Here is a 26,334-nt window from a genome sequence, read left to right as displayed (position 1 = left end):
GACCACATCCTATCCAGACTTATCCATCCTGAAACAATGCCAGCAGGTTTTATATCCTTAAACATCCCTACACAGCTTTATATCACGCAACACATATCCTTGGCATGCTAGGTTGCAACACAGCCCTCACTTTATTTCAAGTACTTACAGACAGAAACATGCAAAAAAGGAGACACCTGAGCAAATTGCTTTGCAGATGGGACATGACCATCCTGCTTTATAAGAATGTATCCCTGCATGGTGTCAATGCAAGCTACTTTCCACTTTGTTTACACCAGCACTACGTCATGGAGTGGGTGAAAAGAAGAAATACTCATTTTAGTTAGGGCAGCAGGTACTGAGCCTCCAAAGTCCATTTTTTCATTGTTGTTTAGTAACGCTCTGCAGAAAAACCTTAGTTGAAGACCTTGACGTGACCCATGATGAACAATGAGGTGTGTGATTTTTTGGACTACCCTCAGGGCTGAGCTGCATGGCTTTTAATTGGGTCAAGGCAGACTTATAACAGACTTCAATGTCTTTTCTATTTTGTTCTCATTGCCATGATAGTGGCTCAGTTTGATAACGCAATTTCAGAGCATTATCATGTAAGTAGCTTTCATATTGAATTAGCAAACTATATAACAACAGGATAAGAAAACTAATGTATGCTAGACATCTCTTACAATAGGCTTCTGCATCTTTTCACCACAAAATGACATCTGTGACCTTTCTCTTCCCTTTTCAGTACAATCAGTCAGTATGAAAAGCTCTGCTCTACAGTTAAAAATAGATCACCCCACCTATTAAATGCTGTTCAGCAGAACATGCATGTCGGCCTTGCAGAAAAAAAAGAAGGTAACCATAGTCACTTATCTTGCATTTCTGTTTTCTTCAAAATATGTACAGAATTATATAAGCAAATATATTTCTGTGTTTGTGTTCTCTGTGTTCGCTTGACACTGTGGATCGGTAATGATTAATACTAGATCTGTGCACTGCCATAGCACACGCAGCAGCACTTCTTGCTCCAGATCTGAACCACGCACTTGACTGCCTTTGTCAAATTAGCACCAGATACAGGATTTACGTCACCTTTGTGTTGGCTGAAAGACAACAGGGAATATCTGATCCCGTAAGAAGCCACGTAGTTGAAGTTATCCTGCAGGTATTTTAAGGGGCAGACTGAGTTTAATCCAGAGCTGCAGTGGATGCTCCATGCCGGGCTGCTTTTAAGTGTTTGCTAATGCCAGATTTCCAGTATTGTTCAGCGAGCAGCTAAAGCACTTGCCTATCCTGAACTGACCTTTAAAGATGCTTTCACCAACTTGACCTATGAGTTAAGCCATCTGCAATCCCTTGAAGTTCTTCCTCAAAATTAACCTGTGGCCAGGACAGGAAAATAGCTAGCAATGGTACTCAGGTGCCCTGAGTATGTTCCTCTCTGTCCAGAGAAAAAAAATCCAATGTACTGTGCAGGTGTTGAAGCCTAGAGTTAGAGCCAGGCTAACTTGAAAATTAACCTGTTCAGGGAAGAATCAAATCTCCTTCCTTTGCATGATTAGTGAACTCTCAAAATGTATTTAGCTTTCTCACTTGCCTCTGAGTACATACACATTTATTTTAAGAATGACATGTTATTTTATTGAATCAATTAATAAGTCACTTTATAAATATATCTGTACATTTCTTCATCCTCCGTATCTCTCAATCACTTTGTAGTTATGAAAATTTTTCACTTACAGGTGTGAAAATTTCTCAAGGTGGGGCACCTCTTTAGGTGCTGACAATATTGCTCTATTGGTTATTTTATTAGATTAGTTACTAAATTCATAATCTATTACAGTATTCACTGAATACTTTTGACCACCAGACATCTTTCAAGGATTTTTCTGTATGTTTAATTTCTGATTCACAGTGATGCCTGTCATGTATGGTGTAGAGTTTGGCTAAAGATTATTGACAGACTGTTGGCTACTGTGAGCTGTCACAGCTCCAGTAGCTTGCATCGACTTGTTTGCAAAGAATATAAGTAACACTAATTGAGCTTGTGTGAAATGCTTACAAGTGTAAAAGTAATGCCATTTTATAAAGAAATATATGGGTTCGTTGGTAATGGTCGTACAATGTAGTATCTTGACTTCTCTAAAGTTTCCTTCTCCAATGTCAGGACTTTTGTTAAGCTATTTTTTCTGTGTGCTGAATCTGGTAAGCAGTAAATGAACTTATTATAGTGTTGCTCACTGAGATAATGGGTCACATTGTACAAAAAATGGAAAAGGAACAGTAACTGTCAAATATAGATGTAAGCCACATGACAAGAATAGCTAGAGAAAAAAAAAAAGCTAACTATCTGGTGTGCACCAGACCAAGAAAAAAGAAGGAACCTGATACTTTCATAAGTGGTTGTTCATTCATAAAGAACAGAACTTTTTTGTACTTCAGCCACCACCACCTGCTTTTCTGTTCCTTCACCTTTGAAGGCTTGTGCCCAGTGCTGCTGTACAGCTGCGGGTGCTGATAGCGTAACCACAGCACATTGCGCTTCGGGTTCATTTTCCAAACAAATCAAGCAGGGGCAGCAACGCTGCATTGGTTTGATGTGCCTGGGCAAATCTAGAAAATATTAACCAGAGATCAAGAAACCTGAGAGTAAGTGCTCTCTGTCTCTGCAGGATCTGGCTCTACTCTGAGGACTCCATTCAGGTGTAGAGAAGTTCTATAGTCTTCTTTTACAGACAGAAAAAAAAATCAGGAAAAAGATTTCTAAGTTTTTCTGCTGCCAAGATACCACTGGATGGTAATTTGCATATAGTTAACCATAAAAAAGGATTGTACACAGCCAACTGAAACATGAGAAGTCTGTGACAAAAGCACACTAAAATTCAGTGCCTTTAGCACACAGTCATCTTTCCTCTCCGGGAAGTATCAACCTCATTTTCAAACCATAGGCACAACCACTAAACCCCTGGCACCAATCTCCACGGTGGGCAGCGTTGCAAACCTTAAATCACCTGAATGATAGAGAAAGCACATGTTTAATCATTGGAGAGCAGGGTGTCTCCGCACAGGTATTATTTACATTTGGCTCTCAAAGATGGGAATGAAAGAATTAAACTTTGGGGATAAAACACAAATACATTTGCTGCCTTGATCCCCAAATCTCTAGCTACATGCAGAAGGAAACGAACTATAATGAGAGTCTGCCTGTGATGCTGTTGAGAGAGCCTGAATTTTTGAAGGCATAACCTGACTGTTACTTATTTGTCTTGCTCTGTTTTCACTGAACTAAAAGCAGGCAAAATACAGATCAGGAATGGGTTTTGTAATAAGCTCCTAACAACAGAGATACTTCTTTGCATTTCCTCCTTGGAGAACCTGGCAAACAAAGAATGGTATTATGAAATAGTAAACTGATTTAAGTAGCTTCTGAAGCTAAGCAGTAGAGTTTTGCCTTGTCAATCTGTTGTGCAGGGAGAGCAGCTGTGATTTAATGGATGAAACTCGAGCTGAAGAGATTGCAAGCTCCAGCCTCCTGAGTGAATTTACCCCTCGGCGATGATGTGAGTTTGCGCTGGAGGCTGGAGCGTCTCTGAACCTCGGTGACCTGGCTTATCTGTACAACATGGAAAGCAAAGCTGTTATCTAAGAACTCAACAGGTGTATGAGGCAATAGGAAATCTAAATTATTAACAAAACTGGGTTTGGTCAGAGATTTTCCTTATCACATCTTTCTTTCCCCTCTTGTATTTGAATATATGATAGTCGCATTGGGGGCAGGGATGGGGGGGCAGAGGAGGACAGGGGGAAGAAGAAATACTTCTACAACACAGACTTTTGGTTTGAACATTCTTGGGGTTTTTTAACCATTTTTGTTTTGGCCTGAAAGACAAAGAGGAGTTCAGGACTTCCCCGGAGAGCTGCTACTTAGATACATTCCTCTCTGGTTTGTTTGAATTTTGTTTCCACAGTAGCCAACCTTTCACTTGGAATCCCTACTTTTCCACTCAATTTTTAGGCTGCCCTGCTACTGCTCCAGGTTTTCAAAGAACCTTCTGCTTCCCAAAATTCTCTCTTGGTTTTTACATTCACACCTAACAACAAAGGAGAGACTTTGCTTGTAGATCACTTCAGCAGTTATAATTAAGAATGATTACACAATATCAGCAATATGGGAGATTCTCATTTACCTTATAGCACTAAGCCTCATCATATTTTATGTATCCCTACTATAGTGCTTTTCTTCAAAGCTGTACTAAACATCCACATTTCTTTGCAGACACATGGAAAATTTTATCTTGTCTTAGCTGACCTAAAGCCTATGGCTTCTCAACTTCTCTTTCAGTAATAATGATAAATAACTTTTGTGGATTAATTGAAAATATAATCCAGTTGTTTTTTTCAGAATCACCAGAGAGAATTGGACCCCCCCCAAATAAAAGAGGTATTCAAAAGGAAAGAAAGAAGATTGTTGTGTCTTTTTATCTCTAATCTCCCACAAGTCCATTCGTATCACAGTCACTTTCTCACCCTATATAACAATCTTCTTGCAAAACTACCCATAACTCCACTGACTGAACACACACACACACACACAAAAGCTCACCAGAGTACAAAAGGAATGGATGTTGCTCACCAGGAAAGAAATTAGCTGTGTGCATTACTAATCTTGTGACCCTGTAGGATCTTACTGTGCTTGCTGAGTTTGGCTCTGGGGAACAAGGACCTATTTCTCAGAAACTGAGAGCTGGAATGGTGAGTGGAGTTTCCATCAGTGTATGTGGCTATAATGACAAATTAGTCTGTCATTTGGAGCAGAATTTCGCTAAAGAACACCTGTATCAAAAATGCAACCTCATGTTGAGTTATAGCAGAGCTTAGAAGACCTCAGATGGTAGCTAATCCATCACAACTTAATGTACTTTGCTCCAGGGGGTTAGTTACACTTGCAGATAAAATAAGGACCTTGTTCCTAGTCTAATTGTGTCTTTCTTCACCTCCCAGGTACTATATCTTATTGCACTTCTCTCTACTAGTTTTAAGAGCCTTTTCCTACCAGAGAACTTTTCCCTATGCAGGAGATGCTCTTGATTTTCTTTTTTATAAGATTCATAATCTGAATTACTTCAGTCTTTCAGTCTTCTACAGAAATATTCTCGTGAGATGTTCCTGATGTTTAGTCAATCAGCCTCCTTTTTTGAACCTTTCCTCTCCCTGGTCCTCCCACCCTGAAATAATTCCACACAAAATCAGACATCTTCAGAGCACTACAGAAGTCATCAGAGAACCATGGGAAACAGGAATTTACAACCACCCCTCTTAGGTACCATCATTCCATCTGTTTACCACGTTCTCATCTCAGTTTTCCTGTCTTTGGAGATCCAAAATGTAAGAGATGGAAAAGAGCTGATTGAAGGGAAACCTCAAAAAATTTTCATATTTTTATTTTAAAATTTGAATTTTCTTCTGTATGTTTTCATCAAAAAGTTGGCATATGAAAATATACAGCATATCCAGGCTGAGATATATAGCTGAAGAGTACAGGGTTTATTTATCTGTTGGTTTTTTTTAAGCCGCCTGACGTATGTGGAAAGTACTCAAAAGAAGTTTCTCTCTCAAGGCTCTTTGGGGACTTTGTTGAAAGGCAAGAAAATCAATTGTTTATATAGCAACATCACTCCATTCCAGGCATGGGCTGAAGCACACACTTATTTAATAATAAATCTGCTTCAGTTAAATGTAGGTGAACAAAATAAAAATAAGCAATAAAATATTCTGCATCTATACAGCAAATTCTATGCACTGCTTTCAAACAACTTAGAGCGGTGGATAAAAAGCTTTTTATTACTGCAGGACAATGAAGGACAGAGGTGGTTAATGAATTATCAGAAGCCCCACAGATAAAAGATCTAAACTGAGATGAACCTAAGGTATGAGTCCCTCTTGCCCTATTACAATGCTTTTTCACAGAACCTACTAAAACTCGTGAGGATCAGAGCTAGTGTAATTCCTTTTAAATTCAGTCTGGACAGAAGTTATTCCAGAGCAACGTTTGTTGAATAATGTATTTGGATGAAGACTGATCAACCAGTTCTATGAATGTACAATGTTTGAAACTGCATCTGAATATACATTGTAAGAAGCTCAAGTACTAGAAGCAGTTCATGGGCTGTTCACAGCAAGCAATCAGTTCTCAAGCCACATGACAGCAAGTTATATGATCACAACAACATCAGTTCAATGCAAAAAGTAATTTTCTAAAGAAATCATGAAAGTTGGTTTATAGATAACTCTACTGCTTTGGCTGTCAACTTTTAAATAATGAGCTATAATACCAAAAAAACCCAAAGCCCTGGTGGGAAAAAGTGCCTTGAGTGAGCTATATGACTCCTAATATTTTGATATGGAATTTAACAATTTAACTCTTGAAAGTTCAAGAGCTTTCAGCCTGCTCAGCTTAAAGAGCTTATACAGTGGACTTCATAGCCAAACTACAATATAGGAGTATATTTAGTTAATGCCTCAGAAATAAGTGAGGAAAATATGCTGCATATTCATCAATTTTAAATTATTTGTACTTTGTGTCACTAACGTTGTCCTCAAAGTATGAGCGTATAAGAGCAAGGTCAGCACCAGAGGCTTTCCTACTATTTGTGTTCGCACTAATTTATATCACATTCTTCTTAGAATTCAGCCCTCAAAATGCGGAAAGCACTGGACAGGAATTTCCTGCAGTATGGTGACTTAAAGGAAGAAATGCAACACTCTGAATCAATGATTCATTTTAGATTTGTTGTAAGCTGAATATAGAGTATTCAAACAAGAAGCATTGATCCCTAAAGGCAATGCAGGTAATCTTGGTGATTTAGCTGCCGCAGTTGAATAACAGCAGTGTGATCTCAAACAGAAAAGTAGGAACATACGAGGAGAGGGAAAAAGCGAGAAATCGGATGACATTTACATACACATGTGTCCTGGAATTGCTGGAATTGAAGGCTTTCTCTGTCCTCCTTCTGGTAAGTTTGAGGACAGAGATAATTAGGTTACATCAAAATGGAATGATGAAAGGGAAGAACATCCCAATGGTTTTCAGCAGACTGATATGGAGAGCTGAGAAACCTCAGCATCTGCCACTCTGAAGTCTGTGAGATGATTCATTACTGAAGCACAAAAGTAAAAGCTAAAATAAGCCAAAGTATCGTGACAAGAAATGACAGAAGAGACCAGCAATGCTCCCAGGGGTAATGTGAGAATGATCCAAGCGTTCTTAGTTTTGCTCAGAACAGTAGTTTGGAGCTAAAGATGTTCACACTGATGAAGATGTTCAAACAGAAGGTGAACCAAAGACTGTTAAGCATCTTGTCCCTTAACCTGGTAATGCATGCAGGCTTTTTTTCCTACAGTCAGCAAGAAAAGCAAGGTATTTCTGAAAGCTTCCACAGGGCCAGCCTGAGATTTTAACCTTTTCCCACTGACTCTGGAAAGCAAACCAAGTCACCTCCATGCCAATGAGATGCAGTAGGCCAAGGAACTGGGAAGAAGGAGAAGTTTGAGTCAACCCACCACAGACATCTATTGAAACTTCTTCTTCCCAGTCCCTTGGCCTACTGCCTACATACATTATGAACTTTTATACAGGTGTTCAACCAGCTGCAAACCCATTACAATGTCTGAGTTTTCATTCACTTTCAAAATGCAGAACTCTCTTTTGAGAGAATGTGCTTTGGAGCTGACTTTTGGAATAATCGCAGACTGGCTGTAGTAAGTGCCAGGAGGCAGGGGACCTAAGAGCTTAGCTCTTCACAGCTTCAGGGAATTTGAGCCAAGAGATATTATATCTCAGCATAATTTCTTGCAGGGGATACTCTTGGGAAAATTTCTCTCTATTCCTCTTGCTTAAGCAGAGCCACGGCACAAGAAGAATGCACAAGCTCATGCAGTTGTACAAAAAGAATGAAAAACGAGACTGGCTGCAGCTGTGGTCCAAACATGACTTAAGAATGACAAAGGAAGTTTTTAGATTACACCTTTTCTCCATTCTTACTGAATTTAGCTGAGAGATAGGTACCTAATTATTCAGCAGGGACTGGTATGTTGCTCTACATGTCCAATAGCACTATTTCAGATTCCTAAAGGAAGACCTGGGTATCTCAAGCAGGAGAAACATGATTTCTTTCTCCATTGACACTCATATTATACCTATATGGCATGTTAAAGGACTGAACCTCTGTTGGTGGAACACCTGTATAAAAGTTCATAATGTATTTCTTACAATTTACCAAATGTTGTCAACAAATATCTATTCACAATTTGTGTTACGTATCTTTCTTGGGGGGGATCCAGAAGCTCCTCAGAAAAAAAGTTGATTTCCTTCTGTTCTGATGGTGAGTGTTAATTATAATAGATAGATTTCTGTTGTCTTCTTTAAGAGAGTGAGCAAGTCTATAAATACCTACTTTTTTTCTGATGTTTCTCAGGATGCAAGTATTTCAAATAATTTTAGTCTTAGACCTACATCTTATACATACAGTATTTGAATAATCTTCCACATTGCTGTTTGCATACGTGCAGCTACATTTTATTTCCTCTTTTTATTTCTTATCTTAATCCTAGGCAATGAAAATATTTGGATGGTCATCTCTACTCTGGAAGGGAAACAAACAGTGTAAACAGAAACGCACAAGAATGTTTGAGAGACTAACGGGTGAGGATTAAAACTGAAGAGAGGAAGGAGAAAGAAAAAAAAATTTAAAACAATCTTAAAGGAGACAGGGAAAAATGAGAAAGAAAATAGAAAGACAACAGTCTGTAAAAGAAAAATGGATTGTCATGTGGGGTATAAGAAAGCAAGTGACAGGGACAGGACAACAAAGCAGAACTGACTGAAGTGGGATTTGAAAGGGAAACTTCAAATATCTCAAGGTCTCAGCATGTGGGGTTTCTTTTTTTTTTTTTTTTTTTTTAAACACCTTCACAAGGAAAGGGAGGAATTTTGTTGGCAATGTTGTCACAAAAGAAAAAGTATAAGCTGCCAAAACCAATAAGCTGTCTTGTAAAGTGTGCTTATTAGAATAAAGTAAATACGGGAATGAACCCAGCCTGATTTCATTAGTATGCATTTGCAATAACAGCAACAACAGCAGCAAAAACAGCCAAGATTTTTGGAGGGAGTGGTAAGAAAGAGGAGTGATAAATGCAGAATTAAAGATATTTTTTTTCTAGAAAGGAAAAAAGACAAACTCCAAAAGAGAAGGAAAAAATAAAAGAAGATGTAAAGCTAGGAAAAATGAAATGCAAACATGACACTGCGGGGAAGGGAGGGAGGGGGTGGAAGAGGATAAAAAATCTAGTCTAATCACCTACCAATCAATTTTTTAATTTGTGAATTTGCTCATCCATCTTAATCTCATCACAATATCACATCTGAGTGCCTAAAGGCCAGAAAGGGTTTAATTTCACCCCTCCTCCCCAACAGGCAACAGAGGGATGATGATAGCAAGTCATTATTCCTGTTTAGCAGTTTGCCTCTGCTTTTTCTGTGATAGCAAATAAACTGATCTGCAGTGGAGCATTTGGTGCATGGATTCCAGTTCAGCAGTATCTGCTTTTGAAAGGGTGCACCATTGCCCTGGGTTGTTTACCTGCACAGTGAAAAGATACCAGCCAAAGTAGATGGCATGGGTCTGTGTGACTTCGCCTCGCTTCTCTCCCTTCTCAAATGCCCACATAAATCACATTGGAGCCATCATCCATACCACTGCTCTGTTTTCTGATGATAAAATGTAGTCCCAGTCCTTTCACACACAAATAGGCTGAATACTAGAGAAGGGATATGGCCTCTCAGAGTGGCGACGAGCAAAGTTCTAGGAAGGAGACAAAACCCTCTGGCATGCTTACGAGTGTCAGGAGCTCTGGTTTTAAGAGTGTCCATGCTCTTTTCCATCATAACTTGCTCAGTAATTGATATTTGTTATGATTATTTTGGCCAATGAAAAGTTCTTCTGAGTCATTGCAAAAGCATAAGCACAGGGAAGGAGAAATGGCAGTTTGAAAATAATGAAGCATTCAGGTAAAAAGTGATATTAACATGCAGTTAATTTATTTTTTTAATGTTCATGGATAGTCAAGACCAGTTGCACATTCGTTCAGAAACCAAACTTTGTGGGGGTTTTTTTGGCTTGTTTTTTGTTGTTGGTTTTGGGGGTTTTTTTTGTAACCCTTAAGACTCATGTTTCTATGAAGGGTTTTTCTGAAAGATTCATGAACAGCGTTATTTATACACCTAAGTAAGCTCCGATGACCTCCCATACAGATGTCCTCAAACGAGAAACAAACAGGATAAGAAATATTGAGGGGAAAAGGGATTAGCTTTGAGAAGTATTTCATAACATTGAAGAAACTGTCCTTGTGATATTAATGAAATGAAGGCTGAGCATTACGATAGGGAAGACAATAAATAAATAGAGATAAGAGTAATCCCAGGTTATAATCCTATTATAAACTCTTCCAGAAGGTGGAACTTTTCCCCAGACCTTGCAGGAAGGTGGGAAGTCATATTTCAAGAAAAGATAGGTACAATGTGGCATCTTCATTGACACTTATTTTACTTTTGAGATTAACCAAAATTAATCAGAATAAATTAGCATCACGGTGCTGTCAGATGCAAAGAAGGTCAAAGGCTTCATGATCACTGTTAGAAAACTGGCAACAGAGGAAATTAGAGCTTTAGTGGCGTTTATAAGAACATCTGTTCTGGGATCCCTCGAGCTGGCAGTGCTGCCTTGTGTACCTCTGCAGAGAGGTAATTAGCACCATGGAGGACACCAAGATATCAAAAAGAAAAAAGAAGACTCCATAGTTAGCAGAAAAGAGATATTAATATTGGAGATATCAAAGTTCATATCCACCACCCAGCTGCTGATTTGGTCAGGTACAGCCTGTGATTAATCCACGAAAAAACCCAAAAGACATGACAAAGCAGATCAGTAGTTGAAACCCAGAATGTCTGTGGTAGCTCTCCTTTCTGTTTCACATGCTGGATGACTGGTAGGGATAAATTTGCCAGCTTCATGAAGATGCTATTGAGATTGCAATCAGAAGTCCCTTAAATTCTGCACAACAAAATACCGCTTTTCCTAGAAAGAGAACTGTGATGAATTCTGACCTAGAAAAGCAAGCACCATGGCACCAAAAAAAAAAAAAAAAAAAGTTGGACGCAAAAAGGTTTGGTTTTCATGTAGTGGTATGAACAACTGCACTAATCACCTTTTTCATCATCCTTACAATGATCTTGGTGCTGCCATAGATACTGGCCTTATACGAACTGCAGACAGTATTTTCCCATTCATGTAGTCTACTTTTTGTGTAGCTTGCAAAGTTCCAGGGGAACTGTGCTGGTGAGCTGAGTCTTATTTTCAAACACCATATAAACACTTCTTAGACAATAAAATCTCAACAAAGTTCTTTCTATATTTTTTTTTTTGTGCAAAAACAGTAATTGCCAAAACATTAAGTAGATTTGTTTATCTGCTTTCTGGGATAAACTAGGTATAGAAACAAGCCTGTTATAATTTGGTGCGTGATATTTCGTTGTCAAATAATAATCAGCAGGCTTTTTTAAAATGTACCAGAAAAAGAAGGCTAGATCCACAGAGAATAAAGATAATGATTTTAGGAAGGGAAAGGTTGAAGTCCAAAGAGCAGGGCAAGATCAGAAAATAAATGGGAAACTGTATCTACTGTGGAAGAAGATGTGAAAATAAATTGAAGCTTGGGGGAAGAATGGAAAGGAAAAGGACAAAGCTAATAATTTATTTACCAATTCAGACATTGAAAATTCTAATTTATGTACCCATCTATCTCACTCTATGCTGTGTGTAACAAAACTTTCATCAATACAATATAAAGACATCAAGTGCTTGAGCTTTATCCTCCTCTCCCCTGGAAGCACTGAAGGATATTTTATTAATCATTGTTCCTGCTTCAGATCTCCCCCTCCTGAAGGTGAGGAGGCAGTGAAAAAGCTGAGCAGGGGTCATTATTTTCATACTTGGCTCTGATCTCTTTCCTTCAGACTGCCACCAGAAACAGGTTTGGAAACACCTAAGGAGAAATGAGCTTATTGGGGAAATGAATTTTACCAGAGCTTCCTGAACAGGTTAAAAAACCCCAAACACCAATACCAACATCCCCCTACCCCCCCCCAAAACCCCCCCCCCAAAAAAACCCCAAAAAACGAAAACCCAACCACTACCAAAGAATCCCTCATTTCTTTCAGGAGGCTTTCTTTTCATGTTGTTGCCAGCTGGAAAAAGGACCAAAAGAGCTACCGCTGTGTGACTCTTCCAGTCTTCGTCCAGGTTGGCAGGGCGCGCAGCTGCGGAGCAGGCTGGTGCTGCGGCGTCAGCGCGGCGGTTCCCCTCCGCTTCCCTGCGGAATTACGCAGGCAGGGCTCTCGAGGGACTTTGGGGTCTCTCTCGATGCAGCATGCACAGCACTGGACGTGACGGTAGTCTTAGTTTTACAGTACGTTGTACTGCACCTCCGAACACCGTGTTTGTGGGTTTAATCCTCCTCCTCTCCTTCTATGCAGTTTGAGCCCGCTGTTTGCACATGTTAATAATCGTATCACTCATATTACACTGTGCATTCATTTATGCCTCCTATTAACATATATTTCATTGTAAAAAGTATTTTAAGATATCAGTTAAAAACATCATAATCACCCTTTACCTAATATTACTAAATAGTAATTTCAAAGCATTTTATAAAGGTATTACTCCAATGTTTCAAACACTGAAGCTGATACACTCCAAGACTAAGTGAATCACCCTGCTCATTAGTTTTATAGATGGGACTGAAACCCTCACCATAGTGATTTGTGATCTAGCATTATCTAAATTCCTGCAGAGAGGATATACAGCATGAAAATACTTCAGCTGAGCTGAGAACTTCAGAGTAGAATCATCTAACACATTATTTAATAAAAGACGACAGGTTTCGTTGAACATATTTCATCAACCTCATGTGAAACTTCACAGTAACATAAAACAGTAAAAAAAGAACAGCCTTAGAAACAACTCACAACTACTCAAAACCGCAGCATATCATGGAAAAGGCAAATTTGTGATCAGAATGGTCAACTCAACAAGAAGGAGATTTTCTGTAGTGGACAGGTAGATCTATGTACCTACATCTGTTTACATTCTAATCACCACCTAGTAATCCACTTTCAAGAAAACCAAATAAATTACCATAAAATATGTTTTGAACAAAAGGATCCATTTCAAAGTGGTATTTAACCACTAAGTTGCTATATACATACTGGAATCCTAACACAAATAAACGTGATTCAGAATGTAAGTTGATTACATTAATTGGCTGTATGTTTCCAAATCTTAATTCTCCCTCAGGTTATCTTTTAGCTATTTTTTCATGTCTAGAAGCATATTCTGTTTGTATGTCACACCAGCTATGGCTTGTACAACATATGTTTAATCCAATTTTAAGCTTCTCAGGTGAAAGATCCTTCAGCAGAGAACTGGTGTTTGTGAGCTCTGTAATTTTGTCTCTGTTTTAGTAGCATTTTCTTCAATTCAAACATATCATAAACCTGTCAATCTTCAACTGAGAATCTGAAATCACAACGCATCCTGTACTTGATTTATTATTTAAGTGCAATGTTTCCTTTCAGTGCATTCTTATTCTCACTCTTTATTAAATAAGATTGACAGAGCAAGAGTGGTGTAGAAAAAAAGGCAAAAATGCATATTGTTTCAGATGTTCTGAGAAGATCTGATCACAGAATCTCCGAAAGATGAAAGTTACTAACTAAAAAAAGATGGTGAAACAATTCATGCATAAGAGACTTGATTCCAGATCTGTTACTGGAGAGTGTTTCTCTCAAGCTATAACATGAGGCTTAGAGTCATATTTTCCAAATGGCACTTAAAATGCTGGCAAAGGATCCTAAATGCCAATTTGAGTTTTGAATTTACTATAATCAGGATAATAGAGTGTATGGAAGGGTATGCCCCAGCTACAACTAAGGATACTGCAACTTTCACAACATCTTTACTCTGAGAAGTCGACAGTATCAACAGAATTTGAGCTACGAAACTGGAAAGATATAGGATCAAGAAAGAAATAATGGATTTAATGACAGTTAGGTGAACATCTATCAAAGGATCCCTGAAAGTATCTATGTAAGGTTGCATCTTCTTTGTGTGTTTCCGTAGAGAAATAATCAATAGAGCTGAGGTTACCACAGATAGTACCAGAGGAAAAAAACAACCTACAAAGTAAAGAAGCAGCAGGTAGAGATAGGAACGATCCCAGTCAGTGATATGTGCTGTTCTGTTTTCTATGCAGTTCCCCGTTGAGCTGCAGAGGTAAGTGCTGGGTGTAATCCATAGCAAAGGAAGAGAAGTCGCGGAAGAGATCACCAGTGATCCTAGAAGCAGCCATGGGACCATCCCAGCTATTCTGAGCTTGATTTGCAGCAACAGCCATTGGGTGACATTGATTATTTTTACACAGTAGAGTACATAGAGCCAGGTACTGAACCACAAACTGGCATGGTTTACAAACATCCATACAGCTCCAAAAGCTTTGTACACGGAAGCCAACTTAAATGCGTCTGCAAAGTAGAGACTGTGAATGTGCATCAGTATGGTCACCTGTAAGATAAGTCTTGATGTGCTCAGAAAGATCAGGATCTTATCAGCGGAAGAAATTTTTTTGCTTTTGATCCAGTTAATGATATTAACAGCTGTAATAAATCCATTTCCAATAAATCCAGCAACAACTTCAATAGCTACAATACTTATTGAAATGATAAGAGCCGGTGGCAACATCTTGCTGCTTCGGTCACCTCTGCCTGATTAGCTTGTGGAGCTGTGCAAGAAGTTGAGAAGACCTGATGGTATCTGACTAGCCCCAGCTTCAGCCTGCTGACCTTATATTTAGGAGCAAAAAGACATCTGGAAATGATAGTGGAAAATGATTGTTGATGTTCTTCCTGAACATGCAAATCAGAGAAGGATTTAATAATTAATCTTAACCTTTTACATGCATAAGATTTGCCTACACTTTTCCTTAGGGACGTGACATAGCCAGCTCTATTAACCTCCCCATCTTTTGTCCAAATGTTTATATTCCTACCTAGAATGACAGACAGCTCTGTGGCTCTCTGGTTACAAATGTACCTGACAATGTGGAAGGGGATGCATAATGCAACCCAACACAGGCAGCAGCGTATGTCAGGAGACAAGAGGTCTTACGTTGCAGCTAGTATCTCTCATACTGTTTTGAAGGTCTATCAATTATAACTAGACCAATTAGTTGCAACCATTTTAACATAGAGAAAATTCTACGGCCTCCAGCCCTATTCTACGGGAGCACTCCAGACAACAAAGCTGTAGGTACTCAGGCGTTATTGCTCCATACAGCTGACCACTTCTTATATGTTAGACCTTGTGTTGGTCCCATACATGGGATCAAAAGATGACAGTGAGCAGTTATATGATGAGCAGTGGTGACAGGCTAGTGAAGCAGAAAAGTCCATCTAGCAGACCCCTGTTAAAAGCCTCACTTTCTCCAGCTGCTTTCACTCTCCTGGCCTTTATCCCACCAGCATGCCACAGAGACGTTTCTCTGTCTAGATGGCAGATCTAGACCTGTTCTGCTTTATGGAGTGAAAATCTGTTATCCATCTGCATCCATAGCTTTGGCTAGATGCTCGTTACGGAATGAGCATAGCAGTCCAGAACAGTGGGTGCGGCCCACTAATCTGCATCCTGCATTAGTGATTATTTATAAAGAAATATGTCTGGATTTCCAAAACAACATGTCCTCACCTTCTCAACCCCAGGATCATTAATCCAATCTGTGAATACAGTATTAGCACATTGATATTGTCAATATATTCTTTCTTGAATTAAAGAAATATGAAATAAAAAGTGAAGACTGACAATAGGGTAAGAAGCAGCTGAGATCATTTGGCCACTGGAAAAAGTCTGGAAGTTCTTTAGCAGTAAAATATTTATTGGCTTTTGGGAAACTTGACATATACTTCTGGAGTGCATTTCTCAACAGAGTAAAATGACTCAAAGTAAAAGGTAGATCAAGCTTCTAATCTGAATGTGATAAAAACTGCCAATTGGATTTACTGGTTACCATTACATCCAAGCTTCAAGTTTTCGTTGAATTGTTCAGAAGAGAAACAGCTGGCTTAAATTGGTATAAGTACATTTCTTCATTAACTTATTGAAATGAAAAGGTGGATTTAAAATCCCCATAGCTTTTGTTTCTGTCAGTACTTCAGTAATATTAAACTTACATTTCAGTTTACATCCTAGTAATCTCAAAGACTAGGAGCTTTTTTTTAAAAAAAGTGAGCATACTTTCTTCATTGCAACAATGCAAATTAAAAAAAAAATTTAGGCACATTTACAAAATATTGTATATCAGTTTCAGATTTTAAAAAATCCAAGGGAAAAAAGCAAACAAATAAACAAATCTAAACTAAGAATTCATTGGCATGTTTACTTTTTCTATTATGTTCTTCACTGAAATTATTCAAAGTAGTAGAAAAGTCACATCTTACTAAGGAAAAATATAATAAAGAAAGCTTAACTCAATGCCTACCATGTATTTTAAAGTTATATGCATAAAGCTTCCTGTACACAGAAGATGTATTACATAATTACAGTAGTCAGTTACCTCAAAAATATAGTAATTAAGTTACTCAAGGGAACATGACAATAACACTTTATTTTTATGCACTTATAAAAAAACAGCACTGCAATTATGAAGTAGAAGAAACTAGAATGGAAGATACAATCTAGACTAACGCATGACTAAAATGAATGCTCAGCTGTTCCAACAGTTACAAAATTCTATTCTATCTTCATATACACTACCAAAATCGAGAATTTTAAAGTAAACCATAGCTAATCTTTACATACCCATTTAATTTTCCTCTAAGCAAGGACAAAAATGGGAATAACTACTTGAGACACCAAGGAACATGCCTTCCTTGAGGATGCCCACCAGCTCCTTGAGAAAAAAGCCATCACACAACCTATGCACCCTGGTAGTATTGAAGTCTTCATGACTCAGGTAAAGGAAACAGTCTGTCCCTCAGTGCTCTGTGAGTGACATGTCTAACGTGTTCTGCTCCCAGGAATGGCTTCTAAATAAATATTTTCTCTTGCTTTGTCTCCCAGTAGCTCAAGAGCTTCCTGATGGACTGTATTGGTGCTAACACCTTCAGGGGTTGTCCTGGGGATAATGAGTCCACTCATGGATGCTGGTGACACATACCTGCACGCAGCAAGAGACAAAAGACCAGTTTATGGGTAACAGCAGGCAGGACTTAACCATACCTGATGCTGGCTCTGGACAGTGATCGGGTTGTCCACTGGAGATCACCACAGTCTCATCTCCTGGTATGCAGCTCCTTGAATTCTCTTGTTCCCCTTCTTGCCCTTTCCTAACCTCACAGATAGGGCTGCCACATCAATGCTCTTTAGTAGACTTCCTTTTGAGTTAATGGTCATGATCAGACCAGGTTTAATTGGCAACAGAGACACAAGAGACCCTAGAATATGTCAGAATTCCTTCAATTTATCCTCTGGGAGAGCATCTGGGTGAATTTATAAAAGCATTTGAGCCACAAAGTAAAGAAGAGACTAGCAATTATTAAAAATAATCATAGGACAATGTTAGCGTGACACAAATAGTAAATACTGGAAAGAAGTGTCTGAATTTATACAATATTTTCCCTTGCAAGAGAAATTTCACTGTACTCAGAGAAGTCAGGTTCAGCTCACAGGATAACAGCTTTCTTCTTTTGATTCATGCATTCCAATTAGCAACAGTAATAAATACACTTCACACAATCCCTACAATGATTTTAATTGTTGAAGTAGTTAGTGACATTATTACAGTAGAGTAAACAGTTTCCGACTCTTGTAAAACACTTCCTGTTCAGCTCATACAGAGATCCACAAAACACCAATTAACTGGTATCTGGTTAATCTTTTAGCATTTTACTGTGAGCAAGAAGCCTATGAATATGATACTGGAAGATTTATTTCTGGTATTGTTCAGGAAGATGCATATCTTGGAAATGTTGCTGATGAATGATCCAACTATGGCCACTGTTTCTCAATTTTTAGTGAAAAGTAATTGTCTATGGCTGGATTCAAGATGATAGGAAAAATTAGAACATTTTCAATAGGACTAGTTTTTTCTTTTCATAAAGTTGTTGCTACTATTTTTTGAAGCAAGAGATTTAGTTCTGGTGTGACATGACAGGTACTCAGACTGCCACCACCCTTCATTATCTTCACTCATCTCTCTGCATGCTGAAATGTGCTTTTTGGTGCCTCATCACCACCAATCCAAATTCGGATCAAATTTCAAAGTGTAAAGCTTTGTAATGTGATAGCTCCAGGACATTCAGGAAAAAAAAACCAACCAAAAAAACAAACCCCAAGATGTTAGACATGGGCATCTAGAAAGTCTGTGCAGCTGAACTCCCTTCCAACCTGAGAGCCAGGGTTCCCATCTCACAGAGACATGGACATGTAAAGGCTGGTCCATGACTCAGAGTGAAATGAGGATGAGGTTAGGGTCCTTATCTGAACATGACTATGGGGAAGCACTCCCAATCCTGGCAATTTAAATTTAACCTTAATAGTCTATTCTTGCAACAGCAGAGATGGCCATGTTCTCTGTTGTAACAGGGTTTGGATGACCAGCATAGGTATCGATTGTGTATCTTAAGTGCAGCTCTTCTAAGTCCTAAGTCATAAGCCAGGAGTACTCTAGATCAACCTAACTGCAGTTCTGGGATCCTGTCTCCTATCTAAAAGCAAAAAAATAGTCAGCTATAATCCTGGAATTTCATTTTGGGAAATACCCAGAGACAAAAATCTTGGAAGAATTTCAACTTTTCACCCACGTCCTACTGATATTATAGTTTTGTGTTTGACAAGTGTTAACCATTTGCTGACTGCCAATGTGTTTTTCTACCACAACTAAATTAGAGGACTTGCAAAACAGTCCAAGAACTCAAGAATGAATATTACCTTGATGGTAAACATTCAATTTCCTAATGAAAGGAGACAAGGAGATGAGAATAACTTATTATTGTTTGCTCATACTGTGTGATAGAAAAAAATAAAGAAAAACGTTGTATTTCAAGTTGGAGGAAGGACACTGCTCTCCAGGCAATCATAGTAAATTTAATTCCAGTGGAGTAAGTGGCTACAAGAGCCTCATGACATTTGTTCACCTCTACATCATGAGCTCCTTAGCAAATAAGCTTTTTACAGCCCATAGTAAATTGCACACAGCATTTATAATGCATTGTATTGTAAAGTCCAGCTCTGATTGAAATCTCTGAGCATTGGCATAAGACAGTGAAGTACTACTACTACTAAGATCCTTATAGCAAAATAATTGAATAAAACAAAACATGGGAGAACACTTCTTGTATAAGATACAGAAACAGGCCTACAAAAGAAAACTTGCGAAGAAAAATTTTATAGGAGAGCCAACAACATCTGCGTTTAAGAAATGCACCCAGGAGCAGCATTCTTGGCTCTATTACCAGCTGTTTGCATCCATGACACTTTCCAAAATGGTTTAGCAAGTGTTCATCACATATTTGACAAGATATAGAAGGCTTGTGAACCCTAATAAAATATCCTGTATCTGGTAAATAACAATAAATTATGCTCCTAATTAACACACTTCTGACTTTATATTGTATGAAGAAATAATGTTGCAAAATATCTCAAAAATGTGTGTGAAAGGGTGATAATCTATTTTACCATTAATTTGCAAGTTGTCGTGCTGCTGTCATTATTGTACTAGAGATAATGTACTGTTAATTTCAGTACAACACAATTTTTAAATTTTTTTTCCGAAAGACATTGTCAAAATGGAAGACCCATCAGACACAACTAATGAAAAGAGTCCTCTGAAATACTTGCAAGCTGTCAAGAAGATCAAACAATGTAACACAGATGAAAAGGAAGACGTAACTACAATTTTAAGGAGATAGGAATGCACGTACACCCCAAAAGGAAGGAGCAGGCGGTAGCAACAAATTAATGAATGATGATTATCAGTCACTCCTTGCCATGAACAAAAAGAGTTTCATATACACCTTCATTAACTCAAGACAGTATTTGTAAAGATGAGTTTATGGTTTATACCACACAAAGTATGGAAGGAAGTGTGCTCACTTCCCAAGTTATCGCTGGATGGTCCCTGCACCACTTCCCCTTATTCCCTCCTTTCATTCCCTTCTAGTTTATGACCCCCATTGCCCAAGAGGACCACCTTCAATACACTGGAGATGATTGATATCATTCCCTCCCAAATCCACTTTTCCACAGAGCATTACCAAAATGTTGTCCCATATCAGTTTAAGAGACCAGAAGATCTCTTATCTTTCCCCTACATAAATTCAGTTCATGAAGGAGCCAGCTTCTCACACTACTTTTGCCTTCCTCAGTCCCTGATAAAGGGCTACTCAAAGCTTTCCTTGCTGTCCTTAGGGATGAATATTGTGTTTAGCTGGGTCAACAATAAAACCTTTTGTTTTCATCTCCATATCAACATTGTGAATTATCACTGTCTGCAGCCATAGTTAACATCTTTATCTGATCTTTGTCACTATGACTGCAAGAGCTCCTCTGAGCTGAATTTGTTTCATTGTGTATTGCACAGCATCAGTCAGAAAGCTTAATGAGTTATAAGTTAAAATAAACATTGTTCTTCAGGGAAAGTTTTCAATGAAAGCATATTAACCCTCAGTTTTCAGTTTCAATAGCATATGTATTTTCCTTGCCCTTATTACGTAAAGGCTTTTAAGCATGACTGAATAATTTAAACTTCTTACTTTGCCATTTTCATGGAGGTTTCCCTTGCACTCAGTTGAAGACTTGCAAAAATTTCAGTGATCATACACAACACCTAGAAGAAAAATCTCTAATTACATCAGTCAGAGCAATAGACCTTGGTAACCTGCATTGCCCAGGGGACATGATGACATTTTATGCTTTGAAAAACCCTGTGCTGAATTACCAGGAGGAGTGCAACTTAAATGTTTTTTCTTGTTAAGCAAGGGAAGAAAGGGTGGGGGAAACCTAATGATGTCAGGAAGTTGATAGAAAAAGCAAATCATAAGGAAGCTGAGGCGTGTTCAATATTCCCTTTTTAGGCTACCAGCAATAAAGTTAAATGTCTGGATCACAGGTTACAACAAAAAAAAAAGGTGCATGTACAGAAATAGGTGAGTCCCAAACTGGTTTTTTAAGATGTAGAAAACCCAATTTTAGCACAAGTTCTGGGAAGATCAGACATCTCAAGAAACAACCTTGCAGTCCATTCAGGGACTTGCAGAGCCATAACTGCTTCTCGTCTCACATGCACGGACAGTCTTTCATAACCTCAGATGTCACCTTGCCACCATTCTTATTGCTTGTCACAAACACTGTGGAAGACATCTTCTCCATATCCTAGTGTCACTGGACTTCAAAATAACCACTGGCCAGTATCTACTTTCCAGGAAGCTACTACTGATGTTGGCTGAACAACCTTCCCTGTTCATGCCATTTCCTCTATTCAGAGAGTCACTACGTCCAAAGGGATGAAGTTCTTTACTGAGTCAGATTACTCAACAATCACATTTTCTAGAAAACAAGATTAAAGAATAAGAATAGATTTGGTTTACTCTGTTAAGGAAAAGGTTAAAACACTACATCAAAATGAGACACAAAGTTGCACAATAATAGAATAATTATCAAAATTATCAAGGTTGTGTTTGATAATATTCTGTCCTTGACTGGTCCAGCTTCTGAATGGATTTAGGAGATTTTCCTTTCTTCTTTCTCCTCCTCCAGGGATGCTTTATCATAAAGCCTGTCTAGCTACTCAGTTGTTAAAATTGGAATTGCTTTTCCTGTGTTTCTTAACAAGCCCAAAGGGTTAGAATACTACTTCTCAATTCTCTTTCCCCAAACCATAGCTACAAGAACAGCTCTCTTATTTTCCCCATCCATTACATTTTATGGTTAGTTGTACTCCTTTCCACCCAGCTGGATTTTCCTGTTCGCAAAATTGTCAAAGACTACAATGAAACTCCATACAAAGTGGTCATTGCACCAGACTTAGCACTTACAATTTCTGCTTACCTTCACCCAGAGAATAAATAAACACAGGTGCCAGACTTGTACATTGGAACATATTTTCTGAGTCAACTTCCCTTATTCTGTCTTGTGTTAGATTTCAGATACGCTGCCATCACCAGCAGTTATCCATTTTTTACCCCAGTTCGGAAATACCATTCTTGAAAGTTGCCTTTATTCATGACAGCCTTTTTAGCATACACCTGATGTTAAGATTGCTTATAGACTACCAAGTCTTAAAGATAAGCACAATCCTTATAATGGATTTTTATTATGAGTTGAGCTATTTTACTTAATTACAGTCCATGCAGATAAAGTGCATGAAACAAAACCCATTTCTTCACTTTCCCTACCACTCCAACTCTCTTCCTTCACTATCAATTCCCAAATCATGAAAAAGCACTCGGGAGTGATTGCAATAAAGATAATGACATTTACAAGAAGATACGTCTGTAGTGCTAAAAAATACTTTCAGCTTCTTACAGTGCAGTGGTGGACTGAACAAAGGAGACATGTTGAAGAGTTAAATCACCTTCTAAAATGCTAAAAAAAAAAAAAATTGAATAACATGTGGTGTTCTTAATTGTGGGAACAGTGGGCACTGAATCAACTTAGTAACTAGCACCTGGGGTAGGACTGAGTTTCAATGTCAATGTCTCCACGTACCTAAATGCCTAAGTGCCTAAATCATAGAATCATAGTGTCATTTAGGTTGGAAAAGACCTTTAAGATCATCGAGTCCAACCGTAAACCTAACACTGCCAAGTCCTACTAAATGTCGATGCCTACATCTGTCCTGTTGTCTGCTGTCTCACAGCAGACAGAGATCTGTTGGGTATAGTCACCGGGGACTGTAGAGAGATTCAGTTCACCTAAAGCAGGCACCCAAAGGCAGGTCAGCAGAGACCTTCTGCGCAGGCCATGAACTGTTAGGACTCAAGAGCTGCCTACTGCCGCCAACGGTGCACGGGGATATCCAACACATCCGTACAGTGCAGGCAGGTGCACCGCAGGACTTCACAAGGAGTCATCTCTTTTTTTCTGCCGCAGCTGGAAGCGACGCAGGATGCTTTGGTGTGTAGGCATTGAGTTAACTCCTACTTGGAGACTAAAGGCCACCAGCTGAGGTGACCTCCAGCAGCGACCAGGTCTCTGTCAAGTTCTGAGGTGTATCTGCCAGCTCTCTACTGATGTTTAGAAATATCTGTGGCTGATGGCACTAGATGACTACATTTGGCCAGTGAAGGAAACCCCAGTGCTCAGAAATAAATCATTTTCATTTTGTCATTGGATGTATTTGAACCCCAGATGGACTCAGGAACCAAGAATTAGGAAAGCTACCAAAATAAAAAAAATTAAATCCACTCTTATGTAAACTATATTAAATAATGTATCTAAGAAACAAAGCCTATCCAAAACCTGGGGTTAGGTTGGGGTTTTTTTTGTTCTTCCTTTCTTTTTCCTAATACTGGATTTTAAATGTTAAAAATACACGTGTTGATACTAAAAAGTTGTCCTCAGTTTCCAAATGCATTTGGAATACAAATTTACCTCATGACAATACTTCTTAATGTTTATGTGAAGTAGATTTGTTTAAACTGCTTTATATATAATTTTCCATTTAAAAAAAATTGTCTTTGCAATCCTTTTAGGAATGCTCCTGTACTCTTTGTAAGCAATAACCGAAATTCAGCAAATAGAAATCTCTGCGTTTCCTGTTGCAATTAATCTATCAGATGGAAGGAAGCATTCAGCGAAAAAAACTTTATGTGGTGATATCTTTAAAGATTGTAACATCAGGATGCTGCATAGGCAACCTTAAATAAATATTTTTAAATTATAAAGTTTTAAGTGCTGACTTTTGCCAACTTTGTATCTTTAATGAAAACGTGCCTTTTAGTGCATATATGTATTAAGACCATAATACCATTTGCAGGCCATCACCATTTCAGCACCATTAGCAAACAGCCTCACACTGATACGATGCTGGAGTCACTTGTGTTTGTATAACCAGTGTGCCATTTTGACAGCCGACTGCAATTCAAATCCCTTTGTCAATACACTACACCACCTGTGATGCAAATTTAAATTAATCCTGATTTTCATTGCTTACTTACACTTTTTGAGTAATGTAAGTGACACATGTCACAGCAAATCCTACTCACCGTGGAAGTCAGCAATGTTTCTGGCACTGCCTCTCAGAGAGAGACAATGTTATCTCTTCAGAAAGATTCACACTGGAATCTCTCCTTACTCCTCTTCATAGCCAGTGTGAAGAAAGCAAAAGTCCGTATTCTGATAATCTTCTTTTGATGCACACCATTTAAGTTACAGCTTCTGTACAACACTGGAGCTGGGTTCACTTGGCTTTTTTTAGTTCGGGTTCCCAGCCATAAAGAAAATTAATAAATAATCTCCAGTTCAATCTCCTATTTATTTTGCAGTAAGTAGATGTCACATTGGTGTGAGCATCGCTTGGGGTAGCACAGTACAATGAAATCCATTACCAACATGCCTGGGTCCAGATATTATTTCTCAATATCCTATCAGCTTTTTAACTTTGCATTAATGAAATGTTACTTTGTGTGATTACTATAGCAAGGGGTGAATGATGCATGAAATAAAAAGCTGTCAAATCCTTGAGAAAGTGTTCAGCACAATGACACATGTCTGCTTACTGTATTTGAAGAGTTCAAATTATATTCTTCTCAAGTGAGAAGCACTGAAACAAATGACGGTCACTTCACAGGATTGACTTGGAACATAATCAAAATCACAAAAATCCTGTGCATTTTTTCCTATGTTTTAAGCTAGAATGAAAGAAACACAAGGTCAATTTATCCTGTTACGAATTAATTTCTGCATAGGAATGTTTCCTGGGACAGTTGTAGTCAGGCTTCCATAAAATGAAGTACTAACTCAACTCTTCAGTGTGGGAAAATAGACAATTCTGGAGGCTATGACCTGTAGGTACATAAAAATCTCTTACATGAATAAGGTGAATAGGCTTGACAATTTACTATCTTTTCCAGTACAGGGAATAGGTGGCATCAAATGAAAGAGAATTTAAAAGCAAACAAAAGAAGGTGTTTTTCCACATAACAGATAAGGAATATGTGAGACTCCTTGTCAGAAGATACTCCCACTGCTAAGAGTCTGCATGGATTCAAAGGATGAGTGGACAAGCCCATAGGCATGAAATCAATTGGGTGTTACTTAAATACATAAAACCCATTTCTGGTTCACATAGTCCCTGTAAAAGTTTAATGACTGGGAGAGTATCAGGAGAAAGTAGAATTTATGTTTGCCCAGTTTGTGCAATCTTCCCTAGGCTCTCTGCTGCCATCAAAGGGAGGGCACTGGACAGACGGACCTTTGGTCCCAACCAGTATGACTGAATTGATGTTGGTGAGTTATGCTGCTTCGTGATGTCTTTTCACAGTACATTTTATGAATTATGATAAATCTTTCATGGCTTTGATTACGTCCAACTACAAAATATAGCCCCCGCGCCACAGCTATAATTATTTGTATTAGTGAAGTACCTGGATCCCAGAAAAGAATTTAATGCCATTATGCCAAAGGCCGTAAATACATGCACAGCAATAAGAGCAATTTTGTCCCATGTAACATAAGGAGAAAATTAGTTCCAACCACAATTTTATTGGATCTAGAATGGCCTCCCAAATGAAACAATTTTGTCCGTTCAGAAGGATTCACATTGCTGTTTCAACTCATAACTCTTCATATCCAGTAATAAAGCAGAAGCACAAAGTCTGATTCAGTTGTATCACTTTCACATGACTAACACAGTAAAATACAGTGGAATTATTCTTGGTTTACAGTGTAGTAAACAAGAGAATAAAAATCATTTCAGAAATGGCAATTAGCTATTCACTTCACTCCCACTTAGAAATAACTGTTGTAAGTGTTTTTATTGCAGAACACCTCATTCTTGTTTTAGATCCTGACTATTATTTCCAGTGATGTTCAACTATTTTGCATTTAGCTTTACTATGCAGATCTGTCTAAATCCAAGAAGGTGAAGTTTGGCTTTCCCTGGGGAAAGCAGAACACTTAAAAATCTCTCCAGGATCTCTGCTACACATTTCCTTTAACCCGACTTCAACTTTTCAAAATTATTATT

General features: G+C 38.3%; 1 protein-coding gene and 1 long non-coding RNA gene across 2 annotated transcripts in view; both read right to left on the bottom strand.

Annotated features, from left to right (window-relative positions):
* LOC138690125 (uncharacterized) overlaps positions 1-26,334 on the bottom strand; it is a 391,704-nt gene that overhangs the window by 211,277 nt on the left and 154,093 nt on the right. The gene's annotated exons all lie outside the window — the stretch shown is intronic.
* Positions 13,887-14,834, bottom strand: LOC104323225 (taste receptor type 2 member 40-like). Its single transcript, XM_009926768.2, has one exon. The coding sequence runs from the start codon at positions 14,832-14,834 to the stop codon at positions 13,887-13,889; it is 948 nt and encodes a 315-aa protein (XP_009925070.2).

The sequence above is a fragment of the Haliaeetus albicilla genome, chromosome 20, assembly GCF_947461875.1.
Source record: "Haliaeetus albicilla chromosome 20, bHalAlb1.1, whole genome shotgun sequence".
NCBI classification, from domain to species: domain Eukaryota; kingdom Metazoa; phylum Chordata; class Aves; order Accipitriformes; family Accipitridae; genus Haliaeetus; species Haliaeetus albicilla.
This window is presented reverse-complemented; position numbering and strand designations above follow the sequence as displayed.